Source organism: Buteo buteo, chromosome 4 (genome assembly GCF_964188355.1).
Source record: "Buteo buteo chromosome 4, bButBut1.hap1.1, whole genome shotgun sequence".
In the NCBI taxonomy this organism is placed as follows: Eukaryota; Metazoa; Chordata; class Aves; order Accipitriformes; family Accipitridae; genus Buteo; species Buteo buteo.
In genome coordinates this window covers 769,391-787,419 of record NC_134174.1, presented here as the reverse complement: position 1 = coordinate 787,419, position 18,029 = coordinate 769,391, and the positions used below count along the sequence as shown (strand labels likewise).

The following is an 18,029-nucleotide window of genomic DNA, read 5'->3' as shown; positions in this document are numbered from 1 at the left end:
GTGTGTGTGTAAATGGAGGGGAAGACTTAACTTATGTGAGGAGCTGCTGAAGGTAGTAATGTCCATTTTAAAATGAACATGAAACTGAACAAAATCTGTAATTGGGATGTGCTAGCCTTCTCTGTATTCCTGATTACAAAAGGAGGAATATACTACAGAACTCTTCTGGCATTGAACATTCTGAGTGGTGCTCCCTGTCATCTGTTTTCCAGCTGTTGAAAACTGTTGCAGATAGGAATTTGAATATTTTAAGAAATATTATTCATGTTTCAATGTCCTGGTGATTTGCATGATGGTATTTTTTTGCTAACTGAACAGTCTTGTTTAAAAGAAAGTAACACTGTCCAAACTCAGAGGTACATGGATATGGTGAAAAAATACTGCATTGACCCAAACTGTGCTAGTAGGTTGGAGATTTTTGGCCTGTAGCACCCTCTGCTGTTCTTACAGTAGACTCTCTTGAGTGCAAATCAGAAATTGAGATATTTAATGATTTTTGCAGCATTCATGTCTTAGTAATGCGTTGGGGTTGTTGAGCCACTGGTACACTAAGATTCCCTGAAGCTACTGTAATCATGTTAAAACAGGCAGGTGCGATCCCATCTGGTTATTTCTGGGTATATGCCCACTGTGCAGGATTCAGTCTCTCTGGGTCTTGTCTCATGCGGAGGAACCCAGTGGAATTCTTGGGTGAACACAGGACTGGAATCCCAGAGCAGCTGGGTGCAGCTCCTTCTCTTTTTAATTAATTACGAGTTTGGGTTTTTTCTATAAGATTTGGTTCAGCTGGAAAGACCCAGTAAAAAAAATTAAGATAGCCTTTGTGCTGCATAGGTACCATGCAACTTGCAAAGTAACAGCCAGACATTGCTGTGGTTGCCATGAAGCCTCAAAATACCATATTATCAAGATAATGACAAAGGTTGTTCATTCAGTTATTGAATCAGGCCTAAGCATGAAAATCTGAAATAATCTTTCATCTCAAAGAGAGGAGACCATTGCACATAAGACAGAAGTGAATATTTGGGGAACAAATGCAGAAGGTGTTGAATGTCTCTGTGGTTAGCTATCCTCTGGTCTTTTGTTGGGGGTGCAAAAGTGCTTTGTTGTTCCATGCCATCACTGAAGTTTCTTTCCCTTCTTTTTGCAGTGCTCCCTTTGACAGGATCGCAGAGATAAACTTCAATATAGATGCAGATGATGACAGTGTAAGTGGGCATTTTGGGATATTTATTTAATAGGACAGATTCTGGCAAGGTTATGCTTGAATCAGCTGTTGTGATTTTGAAAGAAAGAAGATTTGTATGTTATTTTGGTCAATGAAAAGGTATCCTTGTAGCTGAGTCCAGTTAAGGAACTCAGGGCATTACATGTGCCCTCAGAGAATCTCCCTACAGTTCATAGCTTTGGTGAGGATCTTCAGAAATAGTACTCTACATTGAAGGACTCTCTCTCTCTTTCTCTTTCTCTGTGCAGTGTCAGTCTATTGTCCTTATTTTTACTTTGATAATCTTTCCATGCACAGACTAGGAAAAACTGCAAATAGAGAGGACTTACGGGTCTAAATATTGCCATGCTGTTTCTTGCCTTTTCTGTTTTATTGACCTAAATCAGTACTCGTTGAAAAAGCTGGACAGTGGCTGAAAGAGGTGATTCCAGGCTCATCTCCTGACGGAAGCTTGTTTTTGTCAATACTAAGACTTAGGTTTCCTCAGTCTTTAAATGCTTTCTTTTTCACTTGAACAGTACTACAAAGAGTTTTTCTTCTCTCTTTTGGCTGCTCTAGACAGTGCTGTATAGATACAGAAAATTTGTTTTCTTTTTGAATCTGCCAGCTAAGTCTGCAGCCACCACTAGCTATTTATACGCTCATCTTAACTTGTTTTTTTTCTGAGTAGGCAGTTTTTGTGTGTGATGGAATTCTAATGCAGCCATTGGTTTGGACTGTGCATCATCTGGAAGTCACCACTAAGTCTTTTGATTGAGAGATCCCAGAACACTCAAATAGGCAGACCATTTGTATATTTATGCGGATACCTCACTTTATTGGTGTCTGAAAACTGTCATTTCCAGAATGGAAGGTTGTATGTTTTGAAGAAGGGGGTGTGTGCACATGAGTTAAGTGTTGTCATATTTGCTTAGAAGCTCCTTGCAGTTCTGTCAAGGAGAATGCAGTCATTGAAAGAAATTGCACTGTGGGTTGTTAGTCCAAGCGGGACAGTTTGCATACATGGCATGGCTTTATTCTATAAGTTCCAAGCTGGTCAGTTTGCAAATGTATTCTTAAGGTCCAGCCCTTTTCTACAGTGACTTTATATCCCTGCCACTGTGAGGGATGCAGAGAGATTCACATAACAGAATAGCTATGAGGCAGCATGCAGGAGTTCCTGCTGTTTTGGAAGGAGTGTAGGCTGAGAAACTGTTGTGTGTGTTTCTTCATCTATCATGGGCTTGCTGCTTCTGAGCACACTGTGCTATTATTACTCTTCCACAGCTGAACATTGCTTGCTGCACAGCTTGGGATGTAAAATGAAATAAATGCCAACACCTTTATGGTATTAGTTGTTTACAAATGCTGTTCTATGAACTTCCTCATCACTGAAGCTCTTGTGTCTGTCTCCAAAGAATGAATGGAATTTGATTTCTTCTTAATATTATTTTAGCCCAATGCTTCCCTCTTTGAAGCCTGCTGCAATGAGCGGATCCAACAATTTGATGATAATGAGGAAGAAGAAGATATCTGGGAAGAGAAGGAGATAACCTATGCAACCCAAGTTAAATCAAGAACACGGTAAGGTGAAAACAAAAGAGCGATATTTTTATTATTATTATTTATTTATTTTCCCCTAAATGCTGTGAAACTGTACATTTCAGTTTAGTGCATGTTTAACTGTTACTTATGTGCTCTGAGGCCTTTTTCTAACGGAAACCAGAGTGCTTTCCATGTCACACTTCCGCAAAAAGAGGTGATGGTTTGTCTTGAATGTGAAACAAAGATCCAATTTGAGGGAATGCAGTAATGATGGAAACACCTAATTACTGAGTCTGTTGTCAAAGAAATTAAAAAAAACCCCACCCTTAGTTCAAAATACTTAGAACTTACTCCTTTCCTCATATTTGAAGAGGAGGAGGCTGAGAGAATAGTAAGACTGAGGGAAGTAGACAGAATATTCTTTTCAAAATGTTGAAAGAGGAAAAGTAATGTTTTACATGAGAGTGAGTGACCTCCTGTGGTGCATCTCTGGCATTGCAAATCATTTACAATCTTTCATCCCTTTGATGTAGTCAGTTATTAAATGAAGTTACTTCTATAATTCTAAGTCTGAAAATATGATCAAATGAGACAGGAAAAATGGCCAAGACCTTAGTGTTTATTTGCATAGCATCAATAAACGGATTGTCTTGTTCATACACAGAGTATACACTAGTATTCCCCTCATTTGCCACTGTTTTGTCTGCTCATATCAATATCCAGCCCTGAATATGTCACTGCAACATATTTCCCATTACAACTCTGCAGATGCATTTTGACAAGTAAAGCATGTAGGGACTTTAGTAGAAGTATCTGGAGGAGTGCCTGCTATTGTCTGTCTGAGCTTTGTCTCTTTGGGAAATAAGCTCTGTAAAAGGCATTCAGCATCTCTTCGTCAGCTCGCATTTTGTATTTTCTCCCTTGGGCAGGGAGGAAGCAGGTGAGGGATGAACTGGCTGCTGTAAGCGTTTTTCTAATTCTGAGTTCTGCAATTTAGATTTGGAGCATCTCAGACCTCAGAGAGTTCATCAAAAAGTGATCTTGAGAATGGAGATCATGATGGTAGTGTGGACTCCGAAGAAGAGGAGGAAACAGAACAGCAGCCGCCTCCTTCCTCAGCAAACAACAACAAGAATAATGTTTCTGAGCAGAAAGATTCTGACTCCTCTGAAGGTAAAGAGTTTAAAACAGCACCATCCTACTGGTGGGATGAGATCTGCAATCATCTCTTCAGAATAGCAGTTTGCAAATCGCCTGGTTTCTATGGCTATTCTGTAATTCCACCTGTGCAGATAAGAGTGAATTTCAGTTTCATTTTTGCCTCTGAAATATTAGTGAGATTGAGCCCTGCCAAGCTTCTTCAGAATAGTAGTGTGATGCTTCAGTTATGCTAAGACAGCTACACAGGTACAAGTACAGTACTAGCTCTTTTAGTACAAATACTAATGAACAAAATATTATTGGAGCATTAAGACATTAACTCCTTACATTATATTATGAATTTTATGCAGACCCTTGGCAAGTATCTCCACACTCCGTGTAGATGCTGCATGTAGGTCTCTTCTGCCTAACTGCCTTTCTAATTTTAGTTTGCATGTTGCAAACCCATTCTTACAATGCCTAGAGGAAGGCTGGAGAGGGACAAGGTTTTCCCAGATCACAATGCAAATAAGGCTATGTAAATTCATGAGACACACAGTGTTGTCAGCAAAACCAATTTGGTCAACTGAAATAGAGACAAAAATGTTAACATTCATTCCTTGTTCGGTGAAAGTATTTTCAGTTTAAAAATGTTTCTTTTCCTGGGTGTAACTGTGACCTTAATGCATATTTATTCCAGTAATCAGCTCTCTACACCCATTTGGTAGTCTCAGATATTTTCGATTCTTATTAGGAAGAACCAGTATAAACAACACCAATGGCAACCTGTGGATAGTGTATGTCAGTTTAGTTACCCTTCTAGAGACTTTGGTTCAAATTCTTGTTCAATTTTTGAGTGAGTGTAAACTTGGTGGATCTCTCCTACTCTCAGTTTTGTTGCGTGCAAATCAGTTTGCACAACAGGCCTCTGCAATCCTTTCTTGAGAAAAAGGTCTTGAAAAATGCTTTTTAAAAAATTGTGATTGCTAGGAATAGAAGTATGTTCTAATGAATAAGGAGTAGACTGGGACCGTAAAAAACAAATTATGTTCTTAGTTTTGCTCAAGATGACTTCTGTGATCTTAAACGTTTAATTCCATATATCAATTCCTTACCTGTAATAGCCAAAATTAAACAGTTAGTGATTGAAATGGTTGAAAGCCATGCCACTTAGCTTTTGACAGGAAACTAAGGTACTTAGAGTTTAGTTGCAAATCACTGGCTGAAAGAATGAAGGCATTCATAATGTCATTTTTCTTAACTGATGCTTCTTTCTTGTGGATAACATTAGTATTTATCAGAAGAGGGATTTTCAAGCTGATTGTCTAAAATGTGTGAGACAGGAAGCTTCCTGTAGATTTTGAAGGAGTGCCATTGGATGGTCTTTCCTTTTTTGTCTCTGGGATCACTTTTTGGGATGTCCAAAGATTCTGAGAACTCCTAAGCATTCCAGTCCATTGTTCTGTGTCTCTAGGGTCTGGATGGACGGCTGTGTTTGAGCCCGTGAACTCGAAGCCCCCTGCACCCTGTGTTGCCATGGATGTTGGATCGAGTGTATGGGATTCAGCAGCTCCAGAGAACACCACGCCAGAGGAGAAAGGATGGGCAAAGTTTACAGACTTCCAGCCTTTCTGTTGGTAAGAGAGGCACACATTCTTTCTTTATAACTTTTGAATGAAAGAATATTTGAAATACAGTTTGATGGAGTACATTTACTGTGGTATTTTCTTCTTCCCTTTCCCTTCCCCTTGCTACACCTTTTATTTTTTAATAAAGTCTGAGTATTCTGGATCAGGGCTTCATACTTCCCTTTGCCTTCCAGTGCTTCTAACTGGTGTTAGCATTCATGTCTTATGATACAGGAATACTTTATGTATCATCACTGCTGCTACACTAGGAGCATAAAATAAGTAAATGAATACGTTTTTTAGAAGTTAAAAGCCCTAATCATTTCTTCTCTTGGGAATATTTGGAAGCACAACCAAGATATCTGTACTTCATTCTCAAGACTTTTTCTTCCCCTACTTTAGCTCAGAATCAGGTCCACGATGCAGTTCTCCTGTTGATACAGAGAGCAACGATTCAGATGGAAACCCGAAGCAGAGTCAGGACAAAAACTGTAAGTGAGAATGTTACCAGACAAAACAGATGTATTATTTAAGCTGTTTGGAATTTTGTAGAGCGTACCAAGTCTGCTAGGGAGAACTTCCCTCCAGTGTCATCTGCCTTCTCTTCCTTGAAGGCTCTCTTTCGTACAGAGATCAGTCTATTAAAAGAGTAACTCAGAAATCCTGAACGCTTGTTGGGATAATATTATTCAGCGAGAAAAGGACGAAATTTAAGTTAGTGAGAGTTGATGTTACAGAGTCAATCATTTGTAAACTGTTCAAAAGTCCTATTCTAACTGTATGCTTGATTATAAAATTACTTGCCAAAAATTAAAAGGATGGGGTAGGTTATACTATTGGTAATTGTGCTGAGCTAGTTGGTTAGCCTCAGTCTGATTTCTTTCCCTCCTGTCTGAGCAAAGAAAAATAAAATTTAACAAAGGACTTTGATGGAACTAAATTAAACTTTTGTCTGTAGTAACCACTGAAAGGTGGCTAATACTGGAAGGGAGAGCACGGTATCTTTTCCTGCCACTTGCATTTTCTGGTATACTCTCCCAGCGGAGCTAGAGGTTCAGTTCAGTAGAGCTCAGACTGGCTGTGATGACTGCTTTATTTATTGCACATTGTTTAAGCCTACCTGGGTAGTGATCTTCAGTCAGGGACTGTGCATTACATCAAGCTGTGTGAGCAGGTACCAACTTCAGAAAGAAAACCACTCTCTGAGACTACAACACTTCTATGCCACTTTCGTGAGAGGCTTTCCTTGCTAGGCTTGTATGTGGAATGGAAACCAATGAACACTTCAAAAAGTATAGCTGCTTAAATTATACCACAACAAGTTCTCAGAGCTAAGTTAAGTTAGCAAAGACCCCAGGGACTGCCTTAATCCTCTGTTCAGAGTTATCACTGTTCCACAAGTGAAGAAAATAGTCTCCTCTGTTACGTGTTTAAACACAGACGTGAGGTGGCAGGTGGAGAACACTGATTTGTGGGGTTGGGTTTTTTTCTCACTTGCAAAAATAATATTGCATGCTGTGGGATCTGCACAGAAACCGTCATCTCAAAATTTGCAATAATTGTAAACACTCCATTTTACACCACCCTACTTATTCGGGATTGTACCTGGGGAGTTGTTCCTGTGGTTTTGTTAATTTTGCAATGTGAATTATTTACTTTTCTCAGTCAGCGCTGCCTCTCCCTGTGTTTGGAACGTCTGTGTCACGAGGAAAGCACCGCTGGTGGCCTCAGACAGCAGCTCCTCTGGAGGCTCTGACAGCGACGAGGAGGAGGATAAAGCTGATATCGTCACAGAAACCATCAGCACAGGCTCAGGCCAGGAAACCATCAAGCTGACTATGGATGCTAAAAATGAGAAGGCTGTTTTCACCAGGTGCGAAAGGAATCTCCTTGGGCTGGGGTCTTGCTCTGCCCTGGTTTTACCCCTTGTGTTACTAGAGGTTAATATATTACTTTTCCCTTTTAGACACCATGGTTCCAAATGTCCTGTGTGAGGAGAATGTTTTACAGCTTTCTTGTCACAGGGGTTTTGTTCTAAGAAAGTGTTTATAATGGGTTTATTTTAAGAAACATGTGTGGCTCATTTTAGTCACCGAGCCATGTCACAGAAGCATCACCCGTCTGTCTGCCTGGTTGCACAAGAGATCCGGGCCTGGGCTCATGCAGGGGTGCCAGGTCAGGTCGCACAGAAGAGTGAGCAAAGCCTCACTGATGGCAAGTGCGAGGTCTGACGTGGCATCAGTGTGTAGTCTTGCAGGGGGAAAGATTTAAATGACTCAAGCTATCGTTTTCCCCTCATTGTCAAAGTAGTGCATTGTAGGCGATAAATGATAAAAAATGCAAAATACCAGAAGAAGATATAGCAGATCCTGCGATTTGTTAGCGTTTGGGCAGGAGTTTGGTTGGAATTGCATGTGCTCGAATCTAGCCTACATTAATCATTTGGGGGGGGGGGAAGCTGATTTTCAAAACAGTTCACTTAGGTGCATCCAGAAATATTACCAAATTTTAAGATATTTGGGTTTTTTCCTCATATTCCTTACAAGTATGTAGGGTATGATTTAACTAGTTGGAGTTACTGTATTTTGTGCATCTGACTCAGGAACAGGCATTTACTTTTTATAATGTTGTGGTTATGTGACTTTTTTGGATAGTCAACGTGAGCTGCTTGGCATGTGTACAAACTCCAGCAAATAGCTACTAGGAGTTAAAAAGCAGTGGCTCAGAAAACAAGTGGGATTACAGGACTAAGTAAAAATATGGGAGGCAGTTAACCAAAGGTACGTTTGGTTAGGCAACTCTGAATTGAGTTTTTAATAACATGACTGAGTTTTATTTTTTATGTCCACCTCAAATGGCCTTTACTCTTCATACTTGAAATAAGTAAGATCCCTGAGATTTCTTTGCTTGCAGTGATTGCATCTAAAGAGCTGTTTTGATAAATGGTGTTAGTTTGTATGCATAGGGACGGCATGACCAAGCAGACTGGCTTCATGAAAAATGAAAGATGAGGAAAATAAGACTACTGCCTGCTGTGCTAAAAGCAGCATCTCCTTTTTCAGTTTTCAGTGTACTTGAATTATATCTAATTAAATCCATTGGCATGTGTATCTAAAACAAACTCTGTGCTCCAGATGTTTTTCCTCTCTCAATGCATGGTGTAAGTAGAGTAGTATTACACGTGACTGTCTGGATTCACAGTAGCAGTGTAAATCTTATTTGGCATGTTCTTAGGTCTTCCATTTATTTCCTAGCAGGTAGGATTTTTTTAAAATTTCTTTTCTGATTTGGCTGGTTAGATGTTGTGGGCTATACTGGTGTTTCAGGCAGTGTAATTTTGAACATGTTTTTCTCTCTAAATAAGTGTATATATCTTGAGCACTTTCAATAAGGACAAGGCTTCCAGAACCTGCTTGGTTTTGCATGACTGTAGTTTTACAAAGTGAATTCCATTTTGGCAAAGAAAGTAAATACTTGAATAACCACAGTCTCCACTTTAAAGGTGGCTGTAGCTTTCCACAGCTATAACCACAGCCAAAAATCAAAATAGAAGCTGTGGGAAGACAGAAACCTGTGACATAAATTGTGATTTCAGCTGTTCCAGATCTGTTTCGTAGCCAGGTTTCTCCCAGTGTATGAATTGCCATCTTGACCAGTGACAATAATGGAAACTTCCTGGTATCCCCAACTCTCCCAAACCAATCTGCCTTCTGTTGGAACAGATGCAGTTAAACTCAAATGGCCTGTAGTGATTATATTCATTTCTTACCATGTTCCTTAATGATGCCAAGGAAATGAAGAATGCTGAAAGTTTGAGTATTTTGGGTTGAGTATGTGGTTCTTGATGACTTTCCACAAGCACTTCCCCCAAAGTGCTAAACTTTTACCGAACCGCATTCCTATTTCTGTAGAAACAGGTCTTCTCCTTTTTTCCCCTCCCTGCAATACTGAAGTCTACAGTGGGGATCTTTAATACTCCTTGGAGCTACAGAAGGACTCTGTGGATTCTACAATCACTAGCTCCAGATCCTACAGTACATGCCTCCAGATGTTACAGTACATGCCTCTAAATACCCTCCATGATCATCTTCTCAACTGCTATTGCTTCTCTGCCTGCCCCTACTGCCCCAAAATTTAAACTCTGGAAGGCTAATGATTTGTCCTTGCATGGCTTGGTAGAACGTCCCTCATGGCAGTTCTGCTTAAACTCTGACTAAGAATATTGGCTACCTTAAACATGATCCAAAAGAAGGTGTTTCAGATGTATTTAGCTAATTTCTCTACTTTAAATGTATTTAGCTAACTTCCTTTCCCATATCTACTTCTATATAGTGGTTTCTTGTGAAAAAATAAGTAGTTTTGCAGAAGTTCTCTGACTAAAGAGCTTCCAGTATTGCTAAATCTCACTCTTTGATAACTTCAGAAAGTGTGTGTTAGTCTTGAGAAAGATGCTTTTTACAGTGTATCCAATCTTCTGCTTTTTTTGTATATTGATCTGAATTTTATGTGGAAAATTATGTGTTCAGTGATTATACTCTTTGAAATAGCTTTTCAATGTTCCTGCATATTCTCCTGGCAGGAGCACCACTTGAGGATACAGTTGCAAAGTTAATTCTTTTGTCTGTTTTTTCAGCAATCTTTACTGTTTTCTTTTTCTTCCTTTCTTTGCTTTCTTTCTATTTCTGCCTCTCTTGCTGCCTTTCTCTCTTGCTGTGGGTATTGCTCAGAGTATTTAGACCTGCAGTCAGAGGGTATGTATGACGGTGACCTTCTCAGGGTTCCAAACATCCACCTGACAAGTAGTTTCTCCCATTAGTTACTTCATACTGGGCTGGAAAAAAGAGCTGTTGGACCATTGGACTGGGAAAGATCATCTTTTCACAATCAGTTAAAACAGATCCTAGAAATTATATTTCGAAAACCTGAATTTGAGGTTGTGTATAGTCCTTTGTGAAAGTATGCACACAGTCAACATAGTCATTGATGAACCATTAAAAAGCAAATAGAGTGTTTAGTAGTTTCATGCATCGTGTCCTTGAGCTTCTGCCATTCCACCTGTTTGTGAGCTCTTTCTGCAAATAGGATTTTTTTTATTATTTTAAAGGGAAAGTTCATGCTCTAGTCAGGATGACTACAGGGAAGCCTTGCTGACTGCTGTTTGCTAATGCACATGCTGCTAAAGATGCTGCCTATGTTAGGTGGGGTAGTGGTCAAGTCTCTTTGACTCTTTCTCACAACAGCACTAACAAATATTTTACTTGCATGTTGTAATATGCCATAAAATAATGGTTGATGCATTTTCCAAAGGCTTTTTTTTTTGTTGTTACCAAATACTTTTTTTTTTCCCCCAGTGTTTTCTTTCAATTTTAAATTGTGGTTTTTTTACTGATTATTTTCTAGAATTCATCCATTTAAATTAATTTTCCCAGTCACTGTGCAAGCTAGCAAGACTTTGCTGTAATTTCTGGATGAGATCAGAGACAAAAAGAGAAATTCACTGTAATAAGCATGTCTCATAACTGTTTAATTTGAAGAGGAGTATGTTACAGCAAACATGTAAACTTTCAGTTCTAGAAAGCACAGTTACCTGATGAAGAGAAATACCATCTTGACTTCTCTCAGCAGGAGGTTCAGGAAATGCAGCTCAGCATGTGCCTGCAGTCTCCAGAGACTAAAGGCTTTCAAAATTGTAAGCTGCATGGTATTTTGAAATAGTTGTAATTACAACACGTACTTATTTAACTTACTATTTTAATAATTAACAATGTCATTTTAACAAACTTTTGAAAGTTTTCTGCCTCTTTCATAAGTAGGCAAGTACGTATTGCATTTATCTCAGACTATGTGCTATCAGGCTGTACGTTTTGCCAGAAAAATGTAGTAATATTCCAGCTGTTAATGAGTGATCTGAGAGGTGTAGTCCATGCCAGTATTTGACTGTTTGAGCATTCTCGAAGCTGTTCAGAGCAAGCGCAAGCTGCGAAGGTCTCAGAAATTTCTGCAAGGCTTTGCTGAAGTTGTAGGAGCAATCGATGAATGAGATAGGAGAAATGTGAGGGCTCTGCAGCAGTGTTAACCCGGGCAACTCCGTGTTGCTCGTGTCTATCGATCTATGTGTAGCAGAACAGTCATGAGACTTGCATTTAATGGGGAAAGGAGAATAATGGATGCAAAAGTGTATGCAATGTGAGCAGTACTTCTTGTGGGAAATGACTTGCATTTCTGTGTCTGTGTGCTTAATTTTTAATGGTATGATATTAACACAGCTTTTGAAAATCAGAAAGAAGAAATGCAAAAGCTTATCTGAAGTATTTTGCTGCTGAGTTGTTCAAATAAGGTTTCTAAGGAGCTCTTAAAAAGATGAGCTACACTTAAAAAATCTAGCTAAAAAAAATCCAGCTAAAAAAAAAATCCAGCTTTTGCTGTGTATGGTGATAGTGGGCTTGGGATGTTTGCAACTTTTAATTTCTCTTCCTGTTTATTAACTTTACCTAAAATGCTTTTTTCCCATGTAATCTTTTCTTTTTTCTTTTTTTTCTTTTTTTCTTTTTTTTTAATGGTGGGATATGTTTACTGTCCCTTTTCCCTAGTGCCTCCTCACTTGACTAGCTTGGATAAGCAACTGAAAAAGAAAGTTTAGAGGGGAGACTGGAATCCATCTGAAAATAGTGGTTGCTGCCTGTTAAAAACAAATATATTTCTTCTGTGTCTGTATGATAGCAACTCTCATTTAGTGCATTCTTCAGCTTTGGAGGCAGACACTGTAGGTGCTGCAGTGGTTTCCTTAGAACTGAGGTGAAAATGAGAAAACACTAGCAATTTCTGCATTTTGCAGAAATTTCTTCAGTTTCTGCATTACAGTTTTTGTAAAATCACTGTAAAAGTCTCCCCTTGTTTCTGATCATACACAGTTCTGGGGTGAAAGTACTTAACATTCGTTCTGACAGCAGTGACAACCCTAAATTGCTGAAATAGCTCAGAAATAGCAGCTGGCAGTGGTTCTTCCTGTTGCTCTGGGCATGGGGGCTGGGGGCTCCGTACCCCGCAGGGGTCCTGGGGGTCCGGGCCGGCGCTTGTGCAGGGTGGCCCTTGGCATTGGCTGTCACTGAGCAAGGAGTTTTGGTGCAGCGCCCGCTTATACGCGGCAGAGAAAATAATCCTCCAGTTTCCCAAGCTGAATGGAGTGACGTTGTCACAGTGGATGTTTTGAGCTCTCCCGTTTTTGGGATACGTGTTTCTTTTCTGTGCCTGCTGACTGTTCATCTTGCATGACGTTCGGGTTCACTATTGCATGTGACAAGCATGAAGCATCAGCGTGAGAAACGGTCGTCTTGCTTCTATCTCCTTTTGCTGCCCAACTGCGAAGAGTTGCTGGAATGCTTTGGACAGATGCTGAAGGGAAACGAGCATGCTGTGGGAAATGGGGCATAGAGCATGATGCCACCATTTTTGTAAAATTTGGCCGCATATCAGTGTACATTTATTCAGAAAGAAACATAAAAGTGACTAATCTGAGGTCCCATTTCACCAGAAAACTTTTCCAGTCAAAGGTGAATGCTTAGTGCAATAATTGGCATAGACAGGACCTTCAAAGCTGACTTAAGTGTTGGCCTTTTTAATGAAGATTGCATGTAAATTTGGAAGCCAGACCTCTCATGCTGTGTGGCTTTTAGCATGGCTGCCCTTGCATCTCTTACTTTGTCTTGTGGTTGGCTGTTGCAGAGCCTGGTTTTTAAGGACTTGCTTGTGGGCTCAGCATGAGACTTGTGTTTAGGTACGCTTTTTATACATGTCTTGCTTCTTTGTTTATAGTACAACTGTTTTTCCTAGTGTGTCTTCACGGTGTTTTGTTGTCTATGATACTAATTGTTTACCAAAGAGACTAGAGGATATCTAAAGTGTATCCCAGGAGCCACAGTAGTGAGCTTCAGAGGTGGGTAGAATTGAACTCTAAGGCTGTTTCATTCAGTATCAAATCCTTCTTTCCCAAAATACCTAAAGCTCTTCGATCATTTGGGACTACAGCATGAATTCTTTATAGATCCTTTGGCAATGAGATGTAGATCAGTATTGCACTTAGCATCGGGAAGAGCTGCTTTAGGTGCTGTAGCATGTGGATTTCCATCTGGCACTCCAATTCAGAGTCACCTTGGCTTATTTGAACCACCAGCAAACCTGTTATAGCTTAATTTGTCTTGCTGGATCTGAGAGGCTCTCAGTAAATAGACCAGTGGAAAGATAGGGTGAGAGTGTGATGTGTTTTGCAGTAGTGCTATCAAAATGAGTGTTAAAAAGAAGTTTGCACAGTGAAACTGAGCAAGAGAGGTGTTCAAAAAAATGGCAATACCAAAGTATTTTCTCTATAAAGCTGGTGGAAATGTACAGGAAGAACTGAATTGTTATCAGAAGTTAAGTGAGCTCCTGACATTTTAATCTTCGTAAATAGAACACCATATCACTTTATTTTAACTGGGTATCAGTTTTGATATAGAATGGTTTTATGACAGCTTCAGTGGTTATGAAGTATGAACTTTGTTGAACCCTGCTTTTCTAAGAAGAAATTGCACTTCAAGGAAAACAGTTGTATTGTTAGCTTGAGGAAGCTTTGCATTTTCAAGATTTGGGCATTAGGGCAAAAAAGAATGAACAACCATTTTGTAGCACCTAAGGTCTGGAATGAGGATATACAATATTTCTTGTTTTCATGTATCATATTACATGTAGTAAAAGCTGAGAACTCCATGCTGTCTTTATGGCAGATTTTTCCCTAAGAAGTTGATGGAGTTGAACTCACTACTTGAGAGAGCTGCAAGTTTTCATTAGCATGTGAAAAGCAAATCTCTGCAAAGCATTCACATATGTGCAGGATGAGCAAGTCCTACGCCCTGTGTAGGCTCATCTTTGTTGGGCTTCCAGCAGAACGTGGAACCTTCCCCAGAGGCAGCTAGAAGCCAAAGTTCATTTTCTGAAGTCCCTTGTCTAAAGCAATGTGTGTGCATTTGGGAAAGGTCACTGGAAGCCTTCTTGAAACCAGATGTAATACTGTCTACCTTCTCTCCTGGTTGTTGGTGTAAACAGAAAACCTGTTCATGTTTCCCAGTGGCGAGGTGGTATATGTGTATGTATGTGTGTGCATATATTTTGCACAGACACCAGTGACTTTGACGAGAAGTGTTGCGGTAACCTTCCTTGTCTAGTACATGTACACATCAGTTAACGTAAAATAACAGCTTTTGAAGAAGTAGTATTTTAAATACTTCTTAGCTTAAAATTATTATTGTAATTTATCACATAATTATTGTAAGTGAAATCTGAGTGCTTGGCAGTACGCATCACCGAGAGGAGATGTGATTGTACCTGCCTCAAGGAACTTGCTGCCTTAAAAGGCAAACCATAGGTGATGTTTAAGATATGAAATACATCAGGTAACACATCAGGAAGAGTAAATGAGAATGACTGACTTGTTTCCCTTTCATCATCTTTATGATCCCCTGCCATGCTTCAGAGCAGTCTGGGAAATGTGCCATTGGAGGGTATTCCTCAGTTCATCACCCTCAAGTGACTATGGCCAAAACTCACTAAATTCCATGTTCTGAAGTTGGCTCCAGCAGGAGGTATTCCTTGCTGGTGACTGTAATAGCACACAGGTATTTATACCTCCCGGAGATTCCCAGCTGATTAATTGCCCACTTTCTTCACTTTGCAAGACACAAGGCAATAGTCCACTGCTGCCATAAAGTTTCTTTAGACCCCCAGAACTTCTTAAAGTTCTCCTGCACAAGCCCTGTTGCATGAAGGTCAAGTAGAGACTCTCCTGTTCAGGATGCTTTGAGCTCGGCTGTGTTATACCTACGGTGAAGCAAACTTGATCAGGTCTGTTAAGCCCGATATTCACCAGGCACCCAGGTGAGGAGTCCCAAACCAACCAGCCAGTGCTTAGGAGGAGACATCTCCAACTTATTTTATGCAAACTATGTTCGAACCTTCTACAGGTGAAGATGGCTGGGCCTAATAATGCAGGTCCTATCTTCTAGTCTTCTAAGACTGAAGAGTTTGGACGTTCAGCTTGTGCACCGGGGGTGGTTAGATATCTCAGAAAGCATTGCAGTGCTTGTAGAAAGAGAGGAGTCTCTGCTACAAGTGACCTCCAGAGCAGTATTTACAAACTTGGTGGTTAAGTTGCAGAATTTGGCTGTGATGTTGAACTTCGTGAACATAAAGGAAAATTGTCCCAGCTCTGGTGTTGGAAAGCCCAGTGGGTGTGGCCGTAGGTGGCATTCACAAGTCGTTTGTGCTGAGTGCTTGTCCATTGTGAAAAAAGAGACAGTTCTGGACAGACTTATGCTTGCTGTTGGAAAATTTGTACAAGTGGCTTTGAATTGGAGCTTAAAAATTCCTAATTCTTTCTGGAATGGGAAGTATTAGAGATCCGTTTGCAGAGCTTAACTAAGAAGAGTCTGCAGTAGATGCAGACGTTGTTGCTGATAACTCTTCTTCTTTAACCTGCCTTAACCAACCTCATGAGAGAACAGTTATATTCTTTGCAGGTGACATGCTCTCTGTCCCTGCCCTCAGCCCGGTCAGGGTTCGGAGCATGTAACCAGGCTGTTGGGTGACATGGAGGTAGACCATTTGATCGACTGCACTGGCAGCAAGGTCATTGCAGGCTGGCATTCAAGGGACACAGCTAGCTGCTAAAAATAAGCTGACCAGAGGAATACTAATCCAAAATATTTACAGGTACTAGAGTTTATTCTAGGCTAGAATTAGATACTGTTATGAACCATCTTGCCTGGGTCAGAGTATTCTGTGTTCCACGCAAACTCTTTGTTTTGTTTTACCCTGTTAGTTTGGCCTGTAAGTGTCCTTCTGCAGAGGTTTGCATGTCCGGCTTCGCTCTTCCGTGAGCCTGTTGAAGAGAGATAAATTTCCATGCCCCCTTAGTGGTCAGATGACCTCAGGATTTCGTAACACCGGAATCCTTGTGTCATGGAAATTTTAGTGATTGAATTTAAGAAGTTTATCTTTGAGCAATTTAAATCTCATGAGCTCCAGTTTCTTGTGGGGGAAGTCATTTTCTAATGACATTTCTGGCAACTTAGTTCAATTCTCTGCTGTCTCATCTATCCCCTGCAGTTTCTCGAAGGTATATTTTTGCACTTACAGTATTTCTTTTTAAGAGCATGTTAGCCCTTTAGGAAGATAAATGTTTTGATCTCATTATTCCCCATTTTTAATGTATTTTTTTCAAGAGCACACAGAAAAGTAGCTACAGAAATGGAACCTTGATCTCAAAATCTCTATCACATGTCTTTAATTACCAGACTGTGATTATATGTATGCATTATAAACTCCCCTGGCAGCTGCTGACAGGATTCCAGCTCAGTCATCTACTGAGCCTTCCTTCCATTTTTGTAGGCTTGCTCTCTGAAAGAAGGAGAAGAAACCATTCTTGAAACTGGGACTGGGTTAAAACTGTGAGAAAGATGATTCAAATACAAGCTTGTCCTCTGCCTTAGAAGGCAAAAAATAGGGATGTTCACAGAAATAATTTCTCTGGTTAGAAATATGGGTCTTTTAATACAAATGTAGAATATTTGGAGGTTTTGTGCTAGCAGGTTTTTTTCCTTTTTCAGGATTTGAGTTTCTACTTTGTTGTAGGGAGACATCATTGATAATGTTATCCCTCAGGCATGGGAATCTGTTGTCTGATGTATTACTGAAAGCGAGTTAGTTTAGCTCTGGCTTCTGAAGATACCACTCATGAACATCCAATCAATTTTTTCTTCTTCCTCAGGATTTTAGGTTCTGTACTTAAATTTAAGTCTTTTCTAGGTGCACACAGAAGTATCAGGTGCCACTTGGGAAAAATCTGTAGAGCGGAGCCATGTAGGTGCCTGTATTAGATCAGAAATGCACTTTTCCAAAACCAGCAGTTTAAGGAGCAGCGGACTTGGAAATCTGCTGTGCGGTGTTGGGTAACGGAGGGCAATTCCGGGAGAGGTGAACTCCTCTAGGCTGCCTTTCCTGTGAAAGGCTGAACCAGAGGATCTCCTGAGGTCCCTTTCAGCCCGGGCTGTCCTGTGGTCCTGTGTACTGGTACTGACAGTCGCCAGTTACCGACAAGGCAAGCAGTCTGCTTTTGGTTTGTTGCTCCCGGTGGTAAACTTGACTTTCTGGACACTCTAAACTTGCAAAGTCTTGGCCAAGTGTACTTCACGTTTGCATCCTTCTGCTGCTTCTTTTCTGTGTTTGTCCATAGGAGAGCGCACCAGCAGAGGTAGTGGCAGAGAGTGGTAAAATGTCTGGTTTGCAGGGAATGGGGATACATGGGGAACTCTTAGGCTGGATTTTGCTGCAGGAAATCGGAATGCCTTTCTTGAGGAGCTGTCGGTTCTTGTGCGTATTTGGTATTTTGTTGATTTTTAGGAAACATAGCCTCCGGGATGCATACACTGTTTTTTAATTCCAGTTTATTTTCGGTTCTTATTTCTTTATGGGATTTTTGT

The 18,029-nt window shown here is 40.2% G+C and overlaps 1 protein-coding gene across 4 annotated transcripts in view; it reads left to right on the top strand.

The window, feature by feature from the left end:
- Positions 1 to 18,029, top strand: part of PPP6R2 (protein phosphatase 6 regulatory subunit 2) — a 122,904-nt gene that overhangs the window by 87,239 nt on the left and 17,636 nt on the right. For 3 of the 4 annotated variants that reach the window (XM_075024482.1, XM_075024484.1, XM_075024483.1), the window contains 7 exons: positions 1,151 to 1,208; positions 2,664 to 2,791; positions 3,750 to 3,925; positions 5,367 to 5,529; positions 5,923 to 6,011; positions 7,186 to 7,393; positions 10,248 to 10,271. In XM_075024482.1, coding sequence (XP_074880583.1) covers positions 1,151 to 1,208; positions 2,664 to 2,791; positions 3,750 to 3,925; positions 5,367 to 5,529; positions 5,923 to 6,011; positions 7,186 to 7,393; positions 10,248 to 10,271 — 846 coding nt within the window. The remainder of the gene's footprint in view (positions 1 to 1,150; positions 1,209 to 2,663; positions 2,792 to 3,749; positions 3,926 to 5,366; positions 5,530 to 5,922; positions 6,012 to 7,185; positions 7,394 to 10,247; positions 10,272 to 18,029) is intronic. The other variant, XM_075024485.1, reaches the window with a different exon arrangement.